General features: G+C 46.5%; 1 protein-coding gene across 1 annotated transcript in view; it reads right to left on the bottom strand.

The window, feature by feature from the left end:
* The window catches only part of LOC308164161 (TBC1 domain family member 15-like), a gene marked incomplete at its 3' end in the record, with an annotated part of 95,991 nt that overhangs the window by 73,342 nt on the left and 5,109 nt on the right, over window positions 1-17,540 (bottom strand). The window contains exons 4-7 of the mRNA XM_080538306.1: window positions 14,421-14,556; window positions 12,400-12,625; window positions 7,259-7,355; window positions 3,568-3,810 (exon numbers count right to left, since the gene is read on the bottom strand). Coding sequence (XP_080394432.1) covers window positions 3,568-3,810; window positions 7,259-7,355; window positions 12,400-12,625; window positions 14,421-14,556 — 702 coding nt within the window. The remainder of the gene's footprint in view (window positions 1-3,567; window positions 3,811-7,258; window positions 7,356-12,399; window positions 12,626-14,420; window positions 14,557-17,540) is intronic.

Below are 17,540 nucleotides of genomic sequence, written 5' to 3'. Positions count from 1 at the left end.
TATTCTTGCCAATTCCTTATTACCAGTGGAAAGGGGGAAGGCTAAAACACCTTGAATGGAATAGATAGGACTTTCCGTTCAATGGAGGAAGCATGATACTCGCGAGTTCATCTCGCTTTTCCCCCCGTTGATGTATTAAACAATCTAAGCAATCTAATCAGAGCAGTTGTTATTATGTAATATTGTTGATGGATGTGCCATTTTTGATGGAGAGCAGTGAGCGGATGACTGGATGTGAGCATGCATTTGACTAATGCCGATAGATTCGCGTCTTGCTCCGAAACCGGAGCTGCGGGATTTTACAGCGTTCCTTCAAACTATCGTAATTCATGAACTATATGCCCAATCAAAAAATTCAGTTTCTGAAAGCAGAGAAGTTGCACTTTTTGAACAATTGAACTTTTTTAGGCTTATTACGGTAGTTCACCAACAAAAAAAAGCACAGTGCTCAACGTGTCAGGAGAAATAAAAATAGAATCAGGGCTTTAACACATGTCGGCATTTCCCTGGTTGCGAGATGTAAACTAGTCTACTAGAACTGAAAGCGGCAAGTAACAGGCACTTAACGTTACATGTTGTAAGGCTGATCTGTGCACGATAGTGCTGCATTTTGACATAATTCTTATCGCATTTCCCCCCGCTGATCTGTATAGCGGGGGGAATCTTATGACACGTAACTCCTCCTACAGTCCCGGGTCGTTCCTGTATAGTGGAGAACGATTCCTATATGGAACTTTTCAAAAGCGTGCCGAGGCGAGCCGTGCCGAGCCGAACCGGTCTGGTCAATGGAAAAGCGCCATAAACTACTGGCGAGACAGACGCGTCTAGTTGACTCTTTTAATTGGACATTACAAAAAGGTAAATTACCACCAACATGGGCAGAAGCAATAATAACGGTCATACCTAAACCGGGAAAAGATAGGGAATTATGCGGAAATAATAGGCCGATCTCAATACTTAATTTGGACTATAGAATATATACATCTATTATTTCTAGACGACTGGACACCTTTACATTGGACTTGATTGACGAGGACCAAACAGGATTTGTGAGGGGGCGTCAGACACACGATAACATTAGGAGACTTTGCACATCATAGATCAGGCTAACAAACAGAAAAGAGACACGATTTTGGTTAGCGTAGATGCCGAAAAGGCTTTTGACAGGGTTAATTGGAATTTCCTGTTTACAGTGTTAGAGAAATTTGGATTCAATGATAAATCAATACAGATTATTCGGACCCTATATCAACGGCCTACAGCTAGAATCAAAATAAATGGAAGCTTATCTAACAAATTCAATCTACAGAGGTCAACCAGACAAGGTTGTTGTTTGTCGCCCACCCTGTTCTCATATTATATTGAACCATTGGCCCAAGCCATATGTGAAAATAGACGAATCCATGGGGTGACAGTGTACGGAGTAGAACATAAAGTGGGCCTTTTCACAGATGACGTCATAGCATTCCTAGAACGGCCGAGTGAATCGCTGCCTGAGTCACTGGATCTCTTGAACACATATGGATAGCTATCAGGTTACAAGATAAATATTACTAAAACCCAAATACTCACCATTAATTACACTCCACCAAAGGAGATCAGGGAAAAATTCAACTTAAATTGGAATCTAAAGAAAATTAATTATTTAGGGGTAGAAGTGACTAGACACTTATCAGGACTGTATAGGGCAAATTATGATAAGATTAACCGAGAATTATTAAAAGACATACATCGTTGGTCCACACTAACACTGGATTTTAGCTCTAAGATTAATTAATACGAATTAATGTATTACCCAGACTTTTATATTTATTCCAAGCATTACCAATAGAGATACCTCAAACACAATTTACATCATGGGACAGGATGATCTCTAGATTCATATGGGGGGGAAGAGACCTAGAGTGAGATTCAGAACTCTCCAGCTAAAGAGGGAGAAGGGGGGATTGAGTCTGCCGAACCTGAAAGAATACTTCCAAGCGGCTCAATTGAAATATGTAAATTGTTGGTGTAAACCGGATTATGGAGCAAAATGGAAAGAAATGGAAAAATAATTTGGAATGTGCCCGATACAGAGTATCATAGGAGATAGGGAAACATTTAAGAAGGTTAGGAATCAAATGGATACGATCACAACATTTACACTGGAAATATGGTTCAGAATACTCAGACACAACAAGGGGGAGAAGGACGCAAATTTATTGAAATGGGTGGCTTTTGATAGCATTTTTAAACCAGCCGGGCACGGGGGGGGATTCGGACAGTGGGCGGATAAAGGCATTACGGCATGGTGCATGCTGGTAGATAAGGGGAAGGTAGTGAGTTTTCAGGACTTGAAAACTACATATGACTTGGATTGGCGAGGTGGTACAAGTTATGATTGATGCATATAAAGGGAAGCGGGTCAGGGCTATAACTACATTGTACAAGGCATTGATGAGTGGCAAAAACACAACAGGGTATATAAAAGAAAATAGGAAATAGAATTTGGTATGGAAATATCTGAAGATGATTGGGATAATATGTGGAAAAAACATCAGACATCAACCTGTTCACGAGCGTGGAGAGAGATTTCCTGGAAAAATCTGATACGGTTCTTTATCACACCCAAAATAGCAAATAACTATTCTGACACAAGAAAGACATGTTGGAGGAATTGTGGGGTATCTGAGGCTAACCATGCCCATATATTCTGGAATTGCCACAAAATAACAGGGTTTTGGGGAATGATACATGGGATAACACCAGAAATTCTGGGTTACAAATGTCCTATGAACAACAAGCTGCTCTATCTGTGTAACTACACAGAGAATGAGATACAGGCTGGGGACTCTTATCTATTTAAGATACTCATGGTTGCTGGGAAAAAGGCTGTCACAAGGAAATGGGGTACGGAAGACTTACCTACTCAGACCCAATGGGTAGACACAGTGGGGGAAATCCATGTTATGGAAAGACTGAGGTTACGACAGGTTACGACTTTTAGGACCACAGATGGACAGTAAATGGATTAAGTGGACTTTATGGGGGGATTAAGTGGGCAAATGACAGATTTGAGATGACAGATTTGATGACAGTAGTAGCTTTTTCTTTTTCTTTTAATAATGTTTTTTCTTCTTTTTTTTTATGTTGACTTGTTGTATTATTGTTCTTATTGTTGAATAAAAAGAAAATTGCAAAAATAAATAAATAAGCAAAATCATCTGCCAATAGAACAGGAAACTTTCACACAAAACAAGCATGATTTAAGGTATTTCATCTTACTTAGATTTACTTTCTGCAGTGTGTGTGCGTGCGTGCGTGCGTGTGTGTGTGTGTGTGTGTGTGTGCTCGTGCGTGCGTGTGTGTTTCCAGCTAGCCAAGCATTTCTCACCATCACATTCAACACCTGTCACCGCTAGCTAATAGAGGAGTTACCACGGCGACACTGGGAGCCCAGGAGCTCAAGGGTAATTAAAAAGCGGAGAAGCGATTATAGGTTTTACTAGGTGTGTATGTGTGTGTGTGTGTGTGTGTGTGTGTGTGTGTCTGTGTGCGCGTGTGCGTGTGTGTGTGTGCGTCTCTCACCTTGGTGATGACCTCAAAGCCGGGCTCTTCCTGCTGGTTGATGTCCAAACCAGAGATGACCTCACTGAGCAGGTCAGGCCTGTGGCGCAGCTCCATGCCGGGGCCTCCTCTCACAGCATCAACCTCCTCGACAGGCCTGTGGTGCAGCTCCGCGTCGGGGCCTCCTCTCAGAGCATCAAAGAGGTAGTTGGTCACTTTGGAGAAGCCGCCCAGCGTAGTGGTGTAGGGGTCCTTCTTGAACTTCTGTGAGAGAGGAGGGGGGAGGAGAGGGGTGAAGGGGGGAGGTGATGGGGGAGGGGAGGGGGAGGGGGGAGGGGGGGGTGAGAGGGGACGGTAGAAGGGGTGAGGGGGGAGGAGGGGGGAAGAGAAGAGGGAGGAGGGTGGTGGAGGGTTGAGGACAGGGGGGGAGGAGGTGGGAGTAGGGAGAAGAGAGGAGAATAGAGGGGGGAGGGAGAAGGGAGGTGAGAGGGGGACACAGTTGCTCAGCGACAGAAGAGCCGTCAAATCGCCGGGCGCTACAAAAGAACATGAACCTGTAAAAAAAAATCTGTTTCCTGCTCGGCACCCGTTTAGCGGTCATTCATCTCAGCGATTGGATTTCTGGAGTCGCGTTAGAAAACAATATTCCAGGGCCGCCGACCTCGGAGCGGGGAGCGGCCAGCCAGTGTTATTAGCCCGTCACACCCCATTAACCCCGCCCACAGATCTCCCACGCTGCTAAATGGCTGGTGTAATAACGCCCCGCACCCCAACACCACCCCCCCTAACGCTAATGTGCTAACACCTCTGACTGATGGGTGCTGTTGGAGGTGTGTGTGGGGGGGGGGGGGGCATTTCAGAGGCTGTTAACGAGGTGTCAGTCTGTTTAGAAGGAGGTGGGAGGGGCCTCGATAGCGGCCAGGGATCTGGGGCGCACACTGGCGTTGTCGGCAGAGTCACATGTCAGGGAGGGGCGGGCTGGGGAAACATCTGATGACATTAAAAGTCCTAGAGGCAGATTACACACACACACACGCACACACACACACACGTGCACACACACACGCGCACAAACACACACACATACACCATTTACTCTGCCTGGAAGACGCACGTACACAGACACACACACACACGCACACACACACGCACACACCATTTACTCTGCCTGACAGACATGCGTGCGTGCACACACACCTCCACCTCCACACCCCCCTGGCCTACTTACAGGGGCCTCATTAAAACAACCAACACAATGTGCTTTCATTAAAGCCTGCTCCCGTTCAGAACACACTCATTAAAACACACCCTCTGTCCTGTTGCATGCTGGGTAGCTACGCGACGCTGCTGACAGATCTACTGACCGCTGGAATGGGTAGAAGTTAACTGGAAGAATATATTCACTATCTTTGGTGAAGGATGTGATTGTTTCTCTTGATATTGTGGTTTTCTATGTTTTATTGATGTCTGTATTTAACTGTGTTGTATTTTTGTATATAATCCAGACCAAAAATCGTCCATATGTAAAAAGTCCACATGTAAATAAAGTTGTGTAATAAAGTGGAATGAAACAGGAAAAAAGAACAACCATAACTAAATAGGAGAACCGGCTGAAACCCATAACTAAAAAGGGGGCAACTCTACCTCCAATCTGTGCTAACTAATGTCAGTGGGGTTAGAATATATTGATGGGCTATAAAAGGTTTTTTTGTTACCAAGGTGCCACACAACAAACATCTAATGATGGGTAAAAGCAAAGAGCTGTCTCAAGATCTTCGCAACCAGATTGTTGGACAAATGGAATTGGCTACAGACGTATTTCACAACTTCTGAATCTTCCAGTAAGCACCATTGGGGGCATTATCCGTAAGTAGAAGCAACATCACTCCACCATCAACAGGCCACGCACAGGAGCTCCTCGCAAGATTTCTGATCAGGGAGTCAGAAGGATACTTAGAAGAGTAGCCAAAGAGCCAAGGACCACTAGGAAAGAGCTCCAGAAAGACTTGGAGGCAGCAGGTACAACTGTGACAAAAAGGACAGTAGGCAATGCACTCCACCGCCATGGCCATGTGCACACTCAGCCCGCAAGACTCCACTACTTAAAAAAATACATGTTGAAGCTCGTTTAAGGTTTGCCAAACAACATTTGGAGAAGCCAGTGAACTACTGGGAGCATGTACTCTGGTCAGATGAGACCAAAATTTCACTTTTTGGCTGTCACACAACACACCATGTTTGGAGGAGAAATGGCACTGCATATCATCGAATAACACTATACCAACAGTGAAGTTTGGAGGTGGATGTATCATGTTGTGGGGCTGTTTCTCCTCTCGTGGTACTGGCAGACTTCATATCATTGAAGGAACAATGAATGGAGCCATGTACAGAGAGATTATTGAGATGAACTTGCTGCCATCCACCAGGATGCTGAGGATGAGACGTGGGTGGACCTTCCAGCAGGACAACGATCCAAAGCATAAAGCAAAGGAAACTCGCAATTGGTTTCAGAGAAAGAAAATCAACTTGTTGGAATGGCCCAGTCAATCACCTGAGTTAAACCCAAATGAACATTTGTGGAAGCATCTGAAGATCCAGATTCACAAGAGGGCCCCCGGCAAAAAATCTGAGACAATCAAAAAGACAATCTGTGTAGAGGAATGGGCCAAAATCACACCTGAATACTGCGGACGATTAGTTACTTCATACAGAAAGCACCTTGAAGCTGTCATTAAAACAAAGGCTTCCCCACTAAGTAATTAATTAATTTAAGTTTTTTCCTGTTTCATTCCACTTTATTACACATAACTTTATTTACATATGGACTTTAATGTTTAGATTTCTTTCTGGATTGTTTGAGTTAATACCAAAGTCTGGTGCAAATTTCACTTGAATAGGCTCATTGGAAATACATTTACTGGACAAAATGTTCAATACTTATTTCCCCCACTGTATATACATACTCACTGAACACTTTAATAGAAACACTACTAACACTGGGTAGGGCCTACCTTTATTAGGAACACTGTACTAATACTGGGTAGGGCCTACCTTTATTAGGAACACTATACTAATACTGGCTAGGGCCTACCTTTGCTCTCAAAACAGCCCCAATACTTCATGAAATTGATTGCACAAGATGTAAGAAACATTCCTTTGAGATTCTGGTCCATGATGAAATGATTGCACCATGCAATTCCAGCAGATTTTTCAGATGCACTTTCAAGCTGTGAATCTCCCATTCTACCACATCCCAAAGGTGTTCTATTGGATTCAGATCCGGTGACTGGGAAGGCCACTGAAGAAAACAGAAAAAACTCATTGTCATATTCCTGAAACCAATTTGAGACGACTTTTGCTTTGTGACATGGTGCATTATCATGCTGGAAGTAGCCATTAGAAGATGGGTACATTGTGGCCATGAAGGGATGCACGTGGTCAGCAACAACACTCAAATAGGCTGTGGCATTCAAGCCATGATTGATTGGTACTAACAGGCCCAAAGAGTGCCAAGAAGAAGTTCCTCACACCATTACACCACCTCCATCAACTGTTGACACAAGGCAGGTTGGGTCCATGGATTTGTTGGACTTGGACTGTTGACATGTGTACAGGTGTTCCTAATAAAGTCTGAGGTGAGTGTATATTGTATGGAAGTTAATTAAACATAGTGTGTTGTCTGTGTTTGTGTTTGCAGCGACAGGTGCAGTACCTGAACCAGACCAAAGGTGGCGTCGTCGAGCAAGGTCTCAAAGGAGAGAGCTGCACTGTGGTGGGACACCAGCAGGAGAGACTCATCACTGGTAGACCTGGAGGGAGGGAAGGAGGGGGGGAGGGAGGGAAGAGAAGAGAGAGAGAGAGTGAGAGAGAGAGAGAGAGAGAGAGAGAGAGAGAGAGAGAGAGAGAGAGAGAGAGAGAGAGAGAGAGAGAGAGAGAGAGAAAGGAGTGGGTGAGAGTTGAGAAGCAGACATAGCCTGTCAGAGGACACTGTTACAACACCACCTCGCCAACATATCACACCAGCCTGTCTGTGTGTGACAGGGACCGGGGGCCCTGTGTGTGTGTGTGTGTGTGTGTGTGTGTGTGTGTGTGTGTGTGTGTGTGTGTGTGTGTCAGGGAATGCGTGTGCGTGTGTGTGAGTGTGGGACAGTGTACAGCAGAGGCGTCTCTGTCTGTCAGCTCAGAGCAACACAGGAGATGTCTCACATCAGCCATCAGACAGACAGGCAGACAGGCAGGCAGGCAGGCAGGCAGGCAGGCAGACAGCAGTGGAACAGAGTGTGGTTAGTCTCCGTGCACTGCTAACTGGCCCTCCAGTATTTTACCCCCCCCCCTCCTCCCTACACACACACACACACACACACACACACACACACACACACACACACACACACACACACACACACACACAGAGAGACACACACAACCGCACACAGGCACAAAGACACACACACACACACACACACACACACACATTAATTATTGAGAAGGTCCATCGATTCTTCCTGGAAATTGAATAGGAGTCTAAGAGAGTCAGAATTGAAGCCATAAAATAGTTCAGCTGACACAATGGTCTCTTCACGCCGCTGGCCTGGCTCAGCCCACATGAATATCAAGCTCCTACACACACCCCTGTGTGTGTGTGTGTGTGTGTGTGTACATACGTATGTGTGTGTGTTTGTGCGTGTGTGTATATACGTATGTGTGTGTGTGTGTGTGTGTGTGTGTGTGTGTGTGTGTGTAGGCAGGCTGAAAGCTCTGCGTATCTTAAAGCAGAGTTCAAACAAGCCTTGCCAAGTTAATGATGCTTGTTTGAATAGTCCTGCAGCCTCGGAAAAATCACTACTCAGAAGCTGCAAGTCATCAACCTTCTGTTAAAACGCTGTGTCAGTTTAACACTCAACACTAGGCTCTCTCTCTCTCTCTCCATATTCAACCAGCCTGTCGCATTTCACCAGTGAAGTCTGATCAGACCTTTTTAATACGGATCTACCCTGAGAATGGAGGATGAGGAATTAATCTACCCCTTCCCTTCTCTCTCTCTCCCCCTCTCCCTCTCTGTCTGTCTATCTATGTCCCTATTTAACTCTCTTTCTCTGCCTCTATTTTTCCCTGTCACTCTTTTCCCTGTCACTCTTCTTTCCCTCCCTCCCCCCTTCCCTTCAGGGACAATTGACCATTTTCCACACGAATGAAAAGGCGAGAGAGAGAGGAGAGAAAAGGAAATAGAGAGAGAAAAGGAAAGAGAGAGAGAGAAAGAGAGAGAGAGAAAAAGGAAAGAGAGAGAGAGAGAGAGTTTACTTGATTTGGCAATGTAAACGGTATGTTTCCCATGCCAATAAAGCCCTTTAAATTGAAAACTGAATTGAGAGGACCACCGTCTATGCAGCTAGCAGCATTAGCATAGAGATGGTGTTAAGTCAGACGAGGCGCCGCTACACCACCCCAGGTGGCGGCCATTAATAACCACATCACACCTCCGGGTGGCGTGTCTATCAGCCACAGACTGATGGGTTAGCCTAGCGCATGCTAATAAATGAGCACTGAAGCTCATCACTTATGAGTGGTGAGGGACATAGCGTGCTAGTTAGCCAGCGGTTTCAACATGACCCCCGCACGCTTAACACAGCTAAGCCTGGACCCACACACACACACACACGCACAGACACACACACACACACACACACACGTAATGTCCTGGAGGCTTAGCTGCTCATCAAGTTATGATGCATGGTCATTCTGCTGCATGCTGACTTACACACAAACACACGCACGCACGCACACGCACATGCACACGCACACGCATACGCATACACATACACATATGCATGCGCACACACACCAGTGGCGGCTGGCCGATAGAGGGCGCTGGGGCGCCGCCCCCACCTTCACTTCCTAGTTGCGATTTGAGAAGAAAAAAAAAGCTTTTTTTTAAATAAACATTGTTTATTCACAAAATGCGGCTGATATTCTGTCGGCGCCTATCAGCATTCATTAAAAATCCTCCAATACAATAAACATTTTTATCTGTGTGTGTGTGTAAAACTCACTGTTAAAATACATAGGGGAGAACGCGGGGCGCCGGTCAATTGCAAGTCTATGCCAGGACGAATACTTTTCGCTTACACGTGAGCTGTAGCAGCGCTCCAATTGGCTGTCTCTATTTCTTGGCCAGGGCGCACAAATGTGCGTCCTCCTGAATCTCCGGTTGTATTGCAGACAATGCATTATGCTGAGGACTCCCGACTTCCGGTTTTCCGGACTTCGGGCTTCCGGAGTATTTTAAATGAACATTCGTAATGTCTGTCTCTGATGTTCATGGTCAATTAAATCAGCCTATTTTGTGCAACTAATAATGTTCCCGCTAATGGGTTAACCAAGCAGCCTCGCACCTAACGTGCAAGCACCTATCTTCGAACTATTCATAGCAATATGCGCGGGGCAAGGCGGAGGTACGGGTAAACACGGCTCATGTTCTGTCATCAAAGGTAAGAGTTGGTTTTCTTTAACTCAGCTGATGCATTGTTGTGTTTCTGACATGGTCTGGTTGTGTTTCTGACATGGTCTGGTTGTGTTTCTGACATGGTCTGGTTGTGTTACAGACATGGTCTGGTTGTGTTTCTGACATGGTCTGGTTGTGTTTCTGACATGGTCTGGTTGTGTTTCTGACATGGTCTGGTTGTGTTACAGACATGGTCTGGTTGTGTTTCTGACATGGTCTGGTTGTGTTTCTGACATGGTCTGGTTGTGTTTCTGACATGGTCTGGTTGTGTTACAGACATGGTCTGGTTGTGTTACAGACATGGTCTGGTTGTGTTACAGACATGGTCTGGTTGTGATACAGACATGGTCTGGTTGTGTTACAGACATGGTCTGGTTGTGTTTCTGACATGGTCTGGTTGTGTTACAGACATGGTCTGGTTGTGTTTCTGACATGGTCTGGTTGTGATACAGACATGGTCTGGTTGTGTTTCTGACATGGTCTGGTTGTGATACAGACATGGTCTGGTTGTGTTTCTGACATGGTCTGGTTGTGTTTCTGACATGGTCTGGTTGTGTTTCTGACATGGTCTGGTTGTGTTTCTGACATGGTCTGGTTGTGTTACAGACATGGTCTGGTTGTGTTTCTGACATGGTCTGGTTGTGTTTCTGACATGGTCTGGTTGTGTTACAGACATGGTCTGGTTGTGTTTCTGACATGGTCTGGTTGTGATACAGACATGGTCTGGTTGTGTTTCTGACATGGTCTGGTTGTGTTACAGACATGGTCTGGTTGTGTTACAGACATGGTCTGGTTGTGTTTCTGACATGGTCTGGTTGTGTTTCTGACATGGTCTGGTTGTGTTTCTGACATGGTCTGGTTGTGTTTCTGACATGATCTGGTTGTGTTTCTGACATGGTCTGGTTGTGTTTCTGACATGGTCTGGTTGTGATACATCATTGAATGTGTTGACCTGCTGTGATGTGTTGACCACCATCACTCTCCATCATCATCCATCATGTGTCTATGAAATAGATAGTACTGTACTACTGACTGCAGCATTCATCTCTGCTCATTGATGTAGCCATGTCACACAGACACATAGTACACATATTCATCTGCTACCTTTATTAACCTGAGTGTAGCTGTGAGGCCTGTACTAGCCTTGTTGACTAGACTTCCTCCTTGTCTGACACTGGGTATTGGACCGTACCGACGTCCAGACCGGTCACTCTTCCACCTCAGTGTCTGTAGTTGACAGGGTAACTTCTCCATGGCCCACACGGTCATTTTAAGGGTGAAAGTTGAAATTATACAATGGTTGTAACGCCAGTGCGTGTTTTATGCGCGTGCACGCGGAAAAAAAATCTTGCACGCGAAAAAAAAATCGCAAAGAAAGAGGACCCCCCCGCCACACTGCTGTGCCCCACCCAAAAATGTTAGCACCAGCCGCCACTGACACACACATACGTATACACACACACATACGTATACACACACACACACACACACACACACACACACACAGTGATTGCAGAAACAGGATTAAACTACTAACAGGGTGTAATGCTGGTGGTCTCCCTGGTGTTCTCTACATGCAGCACAACTACCAAACATCATCACTGTGTGTGTGTGTGTGTGTGTGTGTGTGTGTGTGTGTGTGTGTGTGTGTGTGTGTGTGTGTGTGTGTGTGTGTATGTGTGTGTGTGTGTGTGTATGTGTGTGTGTGTGTGTGTGAGTGCGTGTGTGTGTGTTTGTGTGTAAGTCAGCATGCAGCAGAATGACCATGCATCATACCTTGATGAGCAGCTAAGCCTCCAGGAAATTACATGTGTGTGTGTGTGTGTGTGTGTGTGTGTGTGTGTATGTGTGTGTGTATGTGTGTGTGTGAGCCCTGCGTTGGCCTCTAGTGGAGAACACAGGAACTGCACAACAAACTCCTCTGAATGTGTCTCTTGTGACATTAAATCATTTAATAATTTTCTCTTGGTTTTTGTTTTTGGCTGTGCTACAGTGTTTTCTGTACTACGTGTGTGTGTGTGTGTGTGTGTGTGTGTGTGTGTGTGTGTGTTCGTGTGTGTGTCTGTGTGTGTCTGTGTGTGCGGTACGTACGGGGTGAGCACCAGGTTGTGTATGTGTGTGTGTGTGTGTGTGTGTGTGCGTGTGTGTGTGTGTGTCTGTGTGTGTGTGTGTGTGTGTGTGCGGTACGTACGGGGTGAGCACCAGGTTGTGTGTGTGTGTGTGTGTGTGCAGTACGTACGGGGTGAACAGCAGGTTTTGTGTGTGTGTGTGTGTGTGTGTGCAGTACGTACGGGGTGAGTAGCAGGTTGTATGTGTGTGTGTGTGTGTGTGTGTGTGTGTGTGGTACGTACGGAGTGAACAGCAGGTGTGGTCTGAGGCTGTCCAGGAAGCCACTGCAGCCCCCCTGGTGGAAGTGCAGAGCGGGCAGCTGCCGCTGGTCCCTCAGCCTGACCACCAGGTAGCTCCAGCCCTCCTCCCTCACCCTGACCGAGGCCAGGTCACACACACTCACACACAGGGTCTGGGGCTGGGGCTGGATCTGGGTCTGGGTCTGGGGCTGGAGATGGGGAGAAGGACCTGGAAGAAGAGAGGGAGATGTAATAAGGACCCACACAGACACACACACACAGTGGGTGGTCTCCGGGGGGGCTTTCCCTAATGCCCCGCGTGACGTGTGGCCATGTTCAGCGCCAGTGCGGCGTATGGATCCGTCTGTAATCCCTCCTAATTTGACGGTTAAGAGACCGGAGCGGCGCAGGCAGAGCCAGGGACGACTGCCCCCCCGGCCCCAGGGGTCCTGCTGGAGATTGATCGCGGGCCTGATTTGTACTGGGGGGGGAATTGGAGTAATTAGTCTCCTCCTCCTCCTTGCGACTCAATCAACGCTAAAACCTCCTCTGGTTGAGTTCCAGAGGACAGGCGCTCCGGGATTCTAGAGGGAGGGAGGGAGGGATGGAGGGAGAGAGAGAGAAAGAGAGTGAGAGAGAGTGTGGCAGAGAAAGAGAGAGAGAGAGAGAGAGAGAGAGAGAGAGAGAGAGGTGGAATCTGGGCAGCTCCAGCAGACTTGTTAGCTGAGATGAGAGATGTTCAAACAAACGGTTGTTTTCCCTTCTCTAATCTGAGGATGTGAAAATTCAATTATAGGTATATTTTTTCCCTCATCAGAGGACTTAAGCACTTTGTTTTATTTATTTAATACAATGCTCTCAAGTCAATCCAAAATATTACTGAACCTCAAACATTAATGTTTAACAAAGGAAAAGGGAGTTTCGTTTTTCCTCTGGGGAATTATAAGTATGCACATTTATTAGGGAACTATTAGTGTACAGAATGAGGCAACCTCATTACAAAAATATTTTATTCCAACTCACTTGTTAATGATACATTTTTAGAAGAAGTGTAACAAATAACTAACGCAAAATGACAATTAAATAACTTTTTTGGCCTTTCAAAAATATCCAGTGACTAATATAGCCACCCTTCTTTTCAATAACTGCCATGAGCCTTCCATCCATGGAGTCTCTCAGTTTCCTGATTTGATCACGATCAACATGCCAAATGCCATGCCAAATGCTGTTCAAAGAGGTGTATTGTCTTCCCTCACTGTAAATCTGACATTTAAGAAGGGACCACAAGTTCTCAAAAGGATTTAAGCCAGGTGAGGAAGGGGCCTTTGCTGGCTAGCCAAGCAGTGGAGTACTTAGAGGCATGTGATGGAGCATTGTCCTGTATAAAGATCATGGCCTTCTTGAATGCTGCAGACTTCTTCGTGCACCATTGCTTTGAAGAAAGTGTCTTCCAGAAACTGGCAGTAGGTTTGGGAGTTGATTTTCAGTCCATCTTCAAACCAAAAAGGTCCAGCTAGCTCATCCTTAATGATAGCAGAATACTCACTTGCCTAATAGTTGTGCACGCAATGTACATATCAAAATAGACCCTAGCCCCTAGGTCCTAGGTCCTAGCCCCTAGCCCCTAGCTCCTAGCCTCTAGCCTCTAGCTTCTATCACCTAGGCCCAAGCTCCTAGCCCCTAACTCCTAGCCCCTAACTCCTAGCTCCTAGCCTCTAGCTCCTAGCTCCTAGCCCCTAACTCCTAGCCCCTAGCTCCTAGCTCCTATCTCCTAGGCCCAAGCTCCTAGCCCCTAACTCCTAGCTCCTAGCCCCTAACTCCTAGCCCCTAGCTCCCAGCTCCTAGCCCCTAGCTCCTAGCCCCTAGCTCCCAGCCCCTAGCTCCTAGCTCCTAGCCCCTAGCTCCTAGCCCCTAGCCCCTAGGCCCTAGCTCCTAGCCACTCATATGGGGCAGGTTTCATATGGGTCTAACTCCGCTAACCCACGTTCAGCCTTCAGCTCAGGGGGCTAACTCCGCTAACCTACCTTGTGTGATGCCGGGCGTCTTCCTGAAGGATACGGCGTGGAGCGGATCCCACTCAATCTCACTGCTCAGTTGGTGCTGTATGGGGGGCTGGGGGGCCCGGGGGCTGAGATTGGGGGGCTGGCTCGACTTAGAGTCCTGGGACGGGATACAGACAAACACATACTCTATCGATCCACCATTCAACCAATCAATCAACCAATCAATCAATCAATACATCAATCATTTACATTAAAAAACAGACAACATACTCAACATACTCTGCTGGCTGGCTGCTGGCTGGCTGGCTGACTGACTGACTGACTGGCTGGCTGGCTGACTGGCTGGCTGATTGGCTGGCTGGCTGGCTGGCTGGCTGACTGGTTGGCTGACTGGTTGGCTGACTGCCTGACTGACTGACTGGTTGGCTGACAGCAGCAAGGCCAAAGTTGGAAGATCCTGTAGTGTGTGTGTGTGTGTGTGTGTGTGTGTGTGTGTGTGTGTGTGTGTGTGTGTGTGCGTGTGTGCGTGTGCGTGTATGCAGCAGGGACCTATAATACAGCAAGTTAAATACACTTCAACAGCAAGAGAGAAGATGATTTTCTCTCTGTGGAGAGATTTACTGGCAGGCCTGAGCTGCAGAGACAGAGAGAGAGATTTACATTTTACATTTTAACCATTTAGCAGACGCTAATGTAGTAATTAGAGATTGCAGGTACAGTCTCCCTGAGGTAACTTAGGGCTAAGTGCTTTACTCAAGGGCACACTAGTGGTGGTGTTCCCAGGAGGGATTTCAATCAACTCATGACCTACTGATCACCGGTCCAACACACGGCACACGCACACACACACGCGCGCACACACACACGCACACACACACACACACACACACACACACACACACACACACACACACACACACGCGCGCGCACACACATGCATAAGCGCACAGAAAGACACACAGACACACACAGCTCGACATAGTAAATATTCCTCCATTACTAGAGAGGGGGGGGGGGGGGCTAACCCTTCTATACTCTATCACAGCATTCTCAACCTTTTCTCAGTCATGACCCCCCTTAAAAGTAGCAAAATCTCAAGTCATCCCAGTCTAAAAAACGTACACTCTGCATCCCTCTGACAGCCAACACACACACACACACACACACACACACACACACCATAGGTGGTTATTGAGAGAGAGGGATGGATGAGAGGCAGACACTGAGCTCCTCGTCCACAGCCAATTGTACAGTCCGACAGCGTAACCGTTGCAATTTATTTTGCTGCTTGTGGGCCTAGCATTTTGTTGACAATTACTTTGCATGCTGGCAATATGACCGTCTCGGCTATCGTATGTGGCTTCTTAGCCTTAGCTACTATCTCAGCGACTAGATAGCTAGCCTCCGGTGCTTTCTCTGACACTGTTGCACACTTCATCACTTGCTCTTGTCGCTTGTGTTGACTTTTCAAACGAATAAAATACTCTGCACTGCACCCTTGTTGGCGAGTGACGGATGATTTGTTGTCAGATGTCTTTTAAGTTTGCTCGGAACCATCGCTGGGTTTGACAATTTCACACCAAATACCAGACAAATACCAGGCCCACAGGGAGAGAGGGCATGATGGATCTGGTAAAGATGAAACTAAGCGACAAGTAGCTGTCATCCTACTGTCTTTTCTGTGTCTTGCTGCTGGCCTCTACTACCATCCCTGCTGAGCTACCGCTGGATGATGAAGTTGATGCCTCAGAGTTATCTGAAGGAGTCTGAAGCCTTTCTTTTCAAAAGAACGTTCCATGCTAGTTCCACATGCTTCACGCAACACTCTCGTAATGCATCGCGCCGTAAACAAAAAAAAACTGTGGTTTTTATGATGTATGAGACGGCTAATGATCTGCATTTTCATGATAAGTTGTGTAACTATCGTTTTTTTATATTTTAATCCATTTAATTATGTCAGAAACTTCTGAATATTTTTGGGGGGACGGCACCCCTGACGAAGCCAGACGGCACCCCTGACGAAGCCAGACGGCACCCCGGTTGAGAAACACTGCTCTATCAGACACAGATTAATCCTGTTACTAACCCTCGATCAGACAGATTAATACTGTTACTAACCCTCTATAACCAGGGGTGCACATAACTTTTTGGAGCCAGTGCTCAGAGGAGCACCTAGGGATGCTGCTTGGTGCTCCCCGAGCTCGCGAGTCACGACCTGTCCCACAGGATGGATAAAAAAGGGATACATGGATAACTTATATTAGCAAAACGACATTTATTCATAAATAAAGATGAACGAACAAATGATTGTGTGCAAAACAAAAGAAACAAATGCAAAATCAAATGACTGCTCTTTAAGCATGAAAGTCTGTCAGACTCCTTTAAACACAATGAAATCAACTGACATCTCTTTAAGCACTAACTGAATGTCTGTTCTTTAAACACAATGAAATCAACTGACATCTCTTTAAGCACTGCTCTGTGTTATGCACACCTTAAAACCGGAAAAGCCAAATGTGGTGGAACCCCAGAGAAACAGAGACAGAGGCCAGGAGAATATACAATGATTTATTAAGGATGATATACACAAAGAAATAGGCCCTACACTAACTAGTGGAAAAACAAACATAAGGTGTGATGCAGGCGATAGTTATGGGGTGTGTAATTATACTATGTGTGTGTGCGTGTATGAGGTCAGGGGTGTTGTATTATGTGCTGCGATACTACCCTAGTGAGCAAAGTCCGAGATCCAGAGGGGGTAGTCAAGGGGAATGTCCAGGGGTCGGGCCAGGGAGAGTGATCCAGGAGAGAGTAGTCCAGAGGGGAGTCCAGGGGTCGAGCCAGGGAGGGAAATCCAGAAGAGAGTAGTCAGAGGGGGTCCAGGGGTCGAGCCATACAGATAGTTATGTTCAAGCGTTGGATCTCCGTCTGTAGCAGGGTTAAGTAGGCGGCTGTCCAGGTGGTGATTGGGACAGCTGGGCTGAAAGGTAATAGCCCACACCTGCTGCAAACAGAGCCAGAGATCCGGCCCACTCAATCCGGCCGGGAGGGGGCGCCAGAACGAGGCTCACGGGGGCGTGTCAGATTAGGAGGCACAACACTCTGTTCTGTAAACACTGAAATCAACTTTTCAACAAAAAG

This window comes from Nansenia antarctica, assembly GCF_963989245.1.
Source record: "Nansenia antarctica genome assembly, chromosome: 8".
Classification (NCBI taxonomy): domain Eukaryota; kingdom Metazoa; phylum Chordata; class Actinopteri; order Argentiniformes; family Microstomatidae; genus Nansenia; species Nansenia antarctica.
This window is presented reverse-complemented; position numbering and strand designations above follow the sequence as displayed.